Below are 9782 nucleotides of genomic sequence, written 5' to 3' on the forward strand. Positions count from 1 at the left end.
ATTATCAGTTTGAAGAGATGTCACACCTTTATAGAAACATTAAGATATTGACTTATTAATTATTGGTTCATCTGTTATCGGTATAACCCTTAAGATTTGACACAAAATATATTAATGGAAATCACTTAGAAATAAGGTGACAAATCGAAAGAAATCATGTACACGAGTTCACAAGTTGTATCTTACTCAAAAGTAAACACTTTTACATTGTAGAATAACCAAGATTTTTTTGAGATAGCCGGAAATAAAAGTAGGAACCTAAACTCTAAGTCAAGGACTTTATATAAAAAAATGGTTTAAATATAATTATTTATTTTACTATCGGATCATCGGTGAACCCGTTAAGAAAAAACCTCAAATCGTTAAGAAGCAATAATCTGATTAAAAAAAAATCAAAACCTTATTTGAATCGCTAAACCAATAACTCATAATAAATATATCAATAACCTTTTTTCGCTTCAAATTTTTTATTTTAATTCGATTTTAAACCGCCCCATGTCGACATGTCTGATATATTTCATAGATGAATCTATGGATTTTTTTTGGTTATAAAGCTTATACATTTTAACTTATTTTTTGTTTTTGTATTTGCGATACTTGGAAAAAAATTGACATGAATATATATTCCTTTTATATACTTTCTATTTTCTTTTTTAGTTTGTCCAAAAAAAAATGACACCTATATTTATGTATTAGGAATAGTTTAATTTGAATTATTTTTATTTTATTTATAATAAAATAATTTATGGTCAAATGGAAATATCATCGATATACAATTTGTTTTAAATCAGATGTTATAGAACTCCTTCGCTATCTTTTAAATTTGTGGCAAGTCAAATACCAGCACATTAAAAATGACTGGAATGGATATTTTATCTTCAACTTTGACATATAAATTTGAACTCTTATTTGATGTTAATCATTTTCTTTTATAATCCTTCTCATAATTAAATTGAGACTCGCGAGATTAAAGTTAATAATCGCGAATATGAAATTTCAAACATATCGGGTTTCAAGTTAGGTTCTACCAAGCCCACTTTTAGGCCCAAATTATAATGGACCAAACCAAAGTGTTTGAAGCCCTAAAATTTATTTTTTCAGAGCCCAAGTTTATTAGACCATTCACTCTTCAAAGTTGCTTACCCTTAATTAAGCCTAAATCTTTGTGATTTTTCCCTTTTTCTTTAATAATAAGTTACATATTTTGATCGGTCGATTAAAAAAAAACAATAACATTCACTTGCTAAATATATAAAATATTATGTATAAGAAAATATGTTAATATACAAAAAAAAAAATGAATATATTAGCTCTTATTTTTGTGGATGACTTTTTTTTTTTCTTATTAGGCACAAAGTACATTTGAAACACTTAAACCAAAGCAAATCATCCTCTTGACAATGAAGCATTTCTGAAGATTGATTTGTATATCTAGCTGAATCCTCTCGAGAGCGTTGAATTCAGAAATGAGCTTTACAATATTCAATTCAGATTTAGTCGGATTTAATATAGGTATCAAATATTGTATAGAAAATACATTAAAAAAACTATTTGTATATTTATTTTCTCCTTTTTTCTGTTAAGGAATGATTAATCTCATTTGTTTCAAAATACAAAGTTACTAATTAAAATAAAATAATAAATTATATGAATAAGAAGCAAAGAATTCCTTTACTTCACTTCATAGCAAAAGTTTAAGGCCGATCCAATTTTATTTTATTATAATGATGATCTCGAGTCAATTGTGCATACTTTCACTAATTTAATAGGTTAATTTGTTATCTTTCACTAGCACAGGTGTCAGGTGATCGTCAACACTTAGACAGAGAAGAGAATTTTTTTATTTCCGCTGGACTTTAATCTTCGCATCCTTAATGTTCTCAATTCACTTCCTCGACAACTAAGCCACAATCTTTGGATAAAAATATTAGTGGCGAATTCAAAATTTTACGTTTCTAGACTACAACCATTTAAAAATGGTATAAATGTTGCCTAATTTTTAAAATGCTTTATTTACTATTAATAAACCATACAACTAGTGCTCTATATACTACCTGAATTTTCAAGTGAAACAATGAAAAGACAACCACCATTTCACATTTCAAAATATTAATTTTAAATTTAACCTATTAGGTAACAGAGTAACCAATCCATTAACAAACTAAAAAAGTTCTATAATTGAGAATATTTTGTAAACTAAAGCATAAAATCCTAAGTATGCTCTATCATATTCCCACTTTGCTTAATTAGACATTATTTATGTAGTTTAAATATGTTCAAAAGTTTTGGCATTATTTATTATGTCAAGAAAGATTCCACTCATTTGTCTCTTTAATTCATTTGAATAAAATAATTACTAAGCTTGAAAATGGGGCATCTAAGTTCTAATGATATACTCTCTTTGTTTCTGACTTTCGAATTATCCGATGCAGTTTAACTTGACATAAAATTTTAGACAAAAAAAAGAGTTTGTCTACGAAGCTTTGCTTCTCCCCCTGTAGTCGTAATACTCGTTGTCGCTACTTTGATTCAAAAGGTAACCGACGGTTCCCGATTTTCTCCGCTTTCCGCAAATTCTATAGGTATAAATTTGATTAATCAAAAAGAATGTGAAACAAACTCGACCCTGTACATCTGTAACAGTGACAATGGTATTATTGAAACTTGCTTGAACATGAATAACTCCCCTTGGTATTCTACGTGCACCGTGAACTAATACGTCCATTCCGACGCGAACTAATTTTCGATATAGCTTTTGCCATATTTTATCATCTCGTAAATATGAGTCAGAGATATATGGATATATCCAAAAAAAGAATTTGTAGTTATTTAACTTTTGAAACTTATTTTAAAATATGTTAATTTCATTATTATGACTAAAAGCTTTGTGTTAAGAGATAATCGGAAGTTATAAGCTAGATAGATATTTAATTAGTGTTAAGAATATGTTTAATTTTTGAACTCTCCCACAATTTAGTCATGTTGGAAAAATCCTATCATTTTTTTAAAAAAAATTATAGAAGACTTGGATAATAGTGTGAGAAAAATGCAAAACTCAACACAAATCATGTCTTATCTTATGAAAAAAAAGACATGGTTTGTGACCTAATCTTCATAATTAACTGCTCACCTAATATTCTTAACTTCTTCAATCAACTAATTATCACCCATTAATTAATCTCCTATAATATAATAAGAGTTCATGACCAAATTTCTTTTTCATCACCCAATAGACCAACTCTTATCACCATTTGTTGACATAATAACCCAACGATACATGTTGTGATGGGAATTGGGATGGTTGAAATCCATACATCCTCAATTAAAAGTATCGGTTTCGAGTTTTAGGAATGAAAAAATCTTGTCAGGGATACCGTCCTAGGAATGACATCGCAAAGTGCAAATTCAAATTTTATCAGATTTCAATACAAATATTAAATATCGAGTGAAGAAAAAATAACATCCACCTTACCATCCACGAGCAACCAAGAGGAAAAAAAAGATTTAAAAGTTCACATGCTTGAACTAAAAGTCAAAATTTAGGATGATGGCGTTATATTTAAGCATATATTTGTTAAAATTTAGGATGATGGCATTATATTCTTGATCCATTTACCAACTCTGAAAGGAGAGCTCGATGCACTAAATTTCTGCTAGGTTCTAAGATTAGGGAATCAAAATCGCATTGAGTTTATTGTAGTAAAAGCAAGCCATGTGCGAGGTTGAACCACCGAACCATATTGGATCTCGGGGAAAGACCGAACCACATTGGATCTATTATACGTAGCACATTTTTACAAGGTTGGATCTGAGTTATAGTAATCGAGAGATTCTTAAGGACCTCTATGGGCCCGAGTTAGCACCTTACATGTCGTGCGTTCAACTTACACATCACGAGTTGTGCTCTTACGACTAGACCAAAAATGGACGTGAAAATCAACTCGTACCGTTACGCCTAGGCATCTTTCCCATCACTATTGTTGAATATGAATTATAATATTAAAACCTTAGAATCGTTCTCGTTTGTATAAATAAAAAAGTTGCAACGACTTAGCAACATATAGTAGATTAATCTACTTGGTTAACAAGTTTGTTAAAGGCATGATTTTAATAAGACAAGTCAACTAATAAAGAGATATAAGCAAAGTACATTTTCTCCTAGGAATAATAATAAACTCATCATAAAGTTGACAAATTCAACATCAATTCCAAATACTATTAAGTATGAAGTTAATCCAAATCATACTTCTAGAAAGTAGATGTATCTTTGTTATAAGAAACGCAGATAAGTATGTGTCATCCAAGACCAACAATCTAAGCACGAATAACAAATATATAAGACAAAGAAATTGGAAATAAATCACAAATAAAATGAAATATCAATTGTTAAGTTATCTTTTAAGAAGTACACAACATGTCTTTGAGACTTGATGACGACACTGAAGCGCCTGCTAAGCAAGGGTAAGATGTGAAATTGCACAATATAAGCATTTGACACTTATCCTATATTAGTAGTGATACCAGTGGAAATTCTTCAGTGATCATTTTAAGCTACAACTTTAGGCATAGTCAATCACAGATGTAAAATACAAATGGAGGAGTAGGCCTTTCATGCCATAGGATCAATTTAATCACCCTATCGGCTCACACTTATTCAAATGTCCCGAGAAAAATAAGTTCTGGGAAAAGGTTGTGTTACCGGGCTATTTTTGTCAGTAAACAGCTACATTGACAACGAACACTACGAGTTATTGCAATGGAGAAGATGAGGCAGCAAATTCCAAGTTCTGCTCCCGCTTATCCTTGTGCAGAGCCATGACATAACCTTTGCGTTGTACCAATTACATTTACGCTATAATCAAGTCCATGCAAAGTTGCAAAATTTGTCTGCAGAAGGAAGAATATTCATTTTTATAAAATTTACCCTAGGATCAAATCCATGCGGAGGTGGTGCAAGATATGTCTGGCTAAAACAAGAAAATAGTTATTTTCTGTTGAAAACCAAAGTAGCTAAACATTAAAACAATACCTATGTCCTTCAGAAGGACCGGCACCATAGACGATTTCACTGTTGAGGGACAGAGGCCAAGCCTTGCGGATGAACTTGCTCCTTCACGTGTAATGAGAAGAGATTTAAAGAGCTGCCTTCCAGGTTGAAGCTGCATACATGATACGACCTTTCCATCCCTGCAGTAGCCAATGACCGTCTACATCAATCACGAAATCCTTGTGGTACGCCTTTACACGATCTTTTGCCATCCTCAAAATCTCCTCGTTCAAAGGAAGCTGCCTAAAACCAGCCCTTGTATTTCTGACCTGCCATTGTTTATATGTTTCTGGTCTCTCAATCCTCTCAGCAGCTTCACACGCTACAACATTCATTGCCTCCCTGCCAAATATTAACTTTTCAACCAGCAATCTCTCAGGAATTTCACGGGGAATATTAGCTTCAAGCATATCAAACACGGACGAGTAATGAAAAAGTGCCTCCCGGAATCGTGTGATAAAGAAGGGAGCATTATAAGCACCGTTTACGATCCCCTGTATGTAAACATCAGGATTTAACTTCCGGATGAGATTCAATACAATATCTCTAGGACTATTTACCACCACAGTCTCATCGAGTAGATTCCTGAACCGATACATGCAGTTCACTGCAAGAACCTCATCCTTCTGGATCTTAAGATCCTCCACTTTAATTGTCTCCCACTTCTGTGCTATAGCTATGAACTCAAATGGAACATTGAAACTCTCAGCATAATCAGCTAACCTCCTCCCCGTTTCCTCAACCCTCTCTGCTGGCCGGAAACCAGGATTAGGAAAGTCTATCCCAGTTATCCGGAGCTTGGGAGGTCCACCTGGTCTACTGGAGAGACGTTGTATGAAGCAGGGCCACTGGAAGCCATACATGATTCCAAAATCAATAATATGTACTGTTGATGCCGTTTCAGCTACATTCATAATTGTTTTATTTGAGAAGAAGTTAGAGAGTTTTCTAAACGGGCAGGCAGCAAGAAATAGCTGGTAAGCTTTTAAGATATCAGCTGCTGATGTAGGCATCGAAATAAGATCCTTATAAATCTGAGTACCAGAACCAGCCATCCGTGCCTCAAGACCATTGGCGAAATAATGGGCCAGCCTCTGCATCCCATCCCCCGTCGGAGAAGAATTCTGCCTAATCTGCTTCAGAAACTCATTTGCTGTCCTTCGATCATCTGCAGCAACAGCTTGCGCGCCAAGTGTCAAGATGGTTCTCAAGTCTACTGCATCTCTTTTACCCCCCTGTTTCTTTCCACGGGACTTCCTACCGTTAGATCCCTTTGGAAGGACGTTCTCTGGAGCATGTTTACTTGATACCACCTGCCAGGACTCACGAAGAGCAGATTCATTTTTCCCTCCACTGCATAGCAACACTTTATCAAACAAATCTGATCGAACAGCTGATTCATAGAAAACTGCAGATTGCTTGTTACTTCTCTCTTCCATAACATCAACATCATCATGGTGAATGTTTTTCTTCCCTCTCGATCCTTCGGGAGATTTCTGTTTCCCACGATCCTCCATCTTCTCCACTGCATATTTTCCGTTTTCATTATCCTCCTTCACCACTACATTATACTTTACATCAAGGAGCAAACTATTGCCTGTAGGAAGGAACTTACTTGCTTCCTCGACACCTTTCTTAAACTGCATGATCGACTCACTATCACTAAATATGTCCGGAATCTGAATTGAGTTCACAGGCGAATCCACATGTGCATCAGTGACAGTTCCAGAGCTACTTGGTGAACTGAGCGATGACTGAGAAGTCCCAGAATCAACCACAAATTGTTGAGTATGTGAAGCATCAGTATCACCAAGATCAGGATTCCAATTTGGGCATAGTAAGCCATCAGTAACATCACTTCCACAACTATAGTAATTATTAGTACTACAGTCCACACCGCGACGTCCATCCTGACCTAAATCAAGAATGGGGGACAGAGGGTACTTCTCTCCAATAACTTCGTAAAACGACCTTTCAGCAGCTTGAAGAGCTGCAGATTCTTGAAACATACATGTTTTCTCTTCAATATTCTCTTCCATAAGCAGTTGGCTAATATATTTAAGCACTACATCACTAAAGTCATAATCCTCATGAGAGTTATCCATTGCTGATGGAACGAAATCACCGGGTTCCAGATTTCGTTCAACTAAAGCATCACTAACTCTAAGATGATCGATCAGATTCAGATCTTGAAAAAATAGCTTATCATCATCCTCATCCTTTAATTGAATTCCAGATGTTGCATCATATAACCCCTTATAGTTTCTACTATCCATGACCATTTATTCTGCAAGAAAACAACAACCCAAATCCCCAAAACACATCAACAACACATAATCTTTACTAATTATACAAGTGCCACCCAAAAAAAAAAAATCTCAAAACAACAAACTAGCACTATATTTAAGATTTAAGAAAACACCCTTTTGTTTTAACACAAAAAATACATTATTACTCGAAATGGGTAACTGAGTTTTAGCATAAAAATGAAATCTTTATCGACAAATTCATAAGAAAAAGCAAAACTAATGCTATCAGTATCAGTTTCTCTAAAAAGGGTGTATTCTTAATCTCATAAATAGTGCTAAAAATCAATAATTACAAAGATTAAGCATTCAATAAAGGATAAATTACTCCAAAACTTGATATACAGTGTGTGTATATATAATTATAATAATTATTTTACTGTATATAATGATGAAGAAAAGGAGAAGTACCTGTGATTCTGAGAAATCCCAGATGGATAAAAAAAAGTGTAAGAAAAAAAATGGAGATAATCAGAGCGGCGGTGCTGGAAAAAATTAGTGCCACTTGCTATGGACTCATATTTAAATAGGTATAAACCGTATAAAAGATTTGAGAGAAAGAAGATCTCAGCCATTGAAATCACAAAATCTGAGGGAGGGGGTAGTGGGGTGGGGGTGAGTGAGGGGGGGTGAAGGACTACTATTCATAATATAGTTTTTTTAATTATGTATTTCATATTCGATATTTATATTAAGGTCAGATTATTTTAAATTCGGATTGTATAGGGTTGCACCACATTTTTTGTTACTCCGTTAAACAATCGATGTTCATTATACTATTTTGAGATGTTTAATAATACTTGTCTATTTGATGAAATCAATAGAATTTTTTTTATTTAATTCCTAATTTAGTCTTATCATTAATTAGAGTCTTTCCCTATTATGTTTTTTAAGATATTATTTTTAATCGGTGATATAATAAAACTATTTTTCTATTTATAGTTTCTTAATATATGTGCAAAGTTAATAATGAATAACTATTATTGAATAGATGAAATAGTTAATTATGTGTTTGTTTATAATAACGAAAAATAATTAGTAAAATAAATAAATTTATTTGGCATATATTTGATCTTTGTGACAAATTTCAAAGATATATTTTTCTTTTTTGATTTTTCACTCAGTTTCTAGAGCTCATATTGGAGCTTTGATTAAATTTCAATCGTGCATTATCGAGCTCGTTTTAGGATGACGCTCTCAATTGAATTTTTTCTATACCGAAAAACATCTAATTAAGAATGATGCGCTCCTACTAATGTAGCACAATCCGCTATATTTAATTTATCTTATAAGTGCCCCAAATTGATTTGTTCTTGCATATACCGAAAATTAAATTACAATATAGCTCCAATTTCTTATTCTTTTTTCTTTTTTATTCATCTTTGAATTTTTCATATTTTTACATGAAATAATAGAATAAAATTTTTTAAATAATAATAAGCAAATAATAGATAAAGAAGATATTTAAAAATTAAAATTAGCTACTGAATTAAAAAATTACAAATTATGTGTAAGGACGATCAAATATACATATGAACATTATTAGAAAAATCAAATATACTTTTATAAAAAATTTAAAATAGTTTTTTACTTTCATTTAGATGAAAATAAATAGGGCAATTTTCACATAGCAAACATAAAATTCATAATTGTATGATATAGCAAAGTTTGCATAATTGTGCTCCATAACAAATTTATATATGTATAATTCGTTATATATATACGATTGAAGCGAATTGTATAAAATGAGAAAGAGACAAATTATATACAAATTGAATTGTATAAAATGAGAAAGCGAGAAAGGCAGAATTGAATTGTATAAAACGAGAAAGCGAGAAAGGCAAAATTGAATTGTATAAAACGAGAAAGAGAGGAATTATATACAATTTGAATTTGTATAAAACGATAAATTGAGAAATGCAAAAAAAGACTTGTGCAGGGAATATACAATTGAATCGAATTGTATAAAACGAGAAAGAGAGAAATTATATACAATTTGAATTTGTATAAAACAATAAAGGCAAAGAGACTTGGACAGGGAAATATTTGTATTGTATAATTATAAGTGTATCAGATGAAGATATATGTACTTGTATGCGTTTATACAATTTTCTCTCGCTTTATACAATTAGAAACACAAGTTATACAATTCTATTGTATAAAGCGAGAGAGGCGAGCGACAGGAAGCGAGCGAGAGAGGAAGAGTGGCAAGCGAAAATACAAGGTAGAGAGGGACTTTCAAATAGTTTGCTATGGAACACAAATAAATTATTATATTTATTTTATATTATTAGTTTATTATTTTATACAATTATCTCGAATAAATATTAGGATCATCGTATATAAAATGAATATGAAACTTTAATAAATTACATAATTGACGGATATATCTATTCATTCCCCTTTTTACATATTGGGAATATTTCGAA

At 32.2% G+C, this 9782-nt stretch overlaps 1 protein-coding gene across 1 annotated transcript; it reads right to left on the bottom strand.

Annotated features, from left to right (window-relative positions):
- Positions 1–4349: 4349 nt before the first annotated feature.
- On the bottom strand, positions 4350–7910 carry LOC101256274 (scarecrow-like protein 14). Its single transcript, XM_004236684.5, has 3 exons — positions 7765–7910; positions 5030–7334; positions 4350–4887 (listed from the first exon to the last, which is right to left on the bottom strand). The coding sequence occupies exon 2, from the start codon at positions 7327–7329 to the stop codon at positions 5134–5136; it is 2196 nt and encodes a 731-aa protein (XP_004236732.1). The 5' UTR covers positions 7330–7334; positions 7765–7910; the 3' UTR covers positions 4350–4887; positions 5030–5133.
- Positions 7911–9782: the final 1872 nt, after the last annotated feature.

The sequence above is a fragment of the Solanum lycopersicum genome, chromosome 4, assembly GCF_036512215.1.
Source record: "Solanum lycopersicum chromosome 4, SLM_r2.1".
In the NCBI taxonomy this organism is placed as follows: domain Eukaryota; kingdom Viridiplantae; phylum Streptophyta; class Magnoliopsida; order Solanales; family Solanaceae; genus Solanum; species Solanum lycopersicum.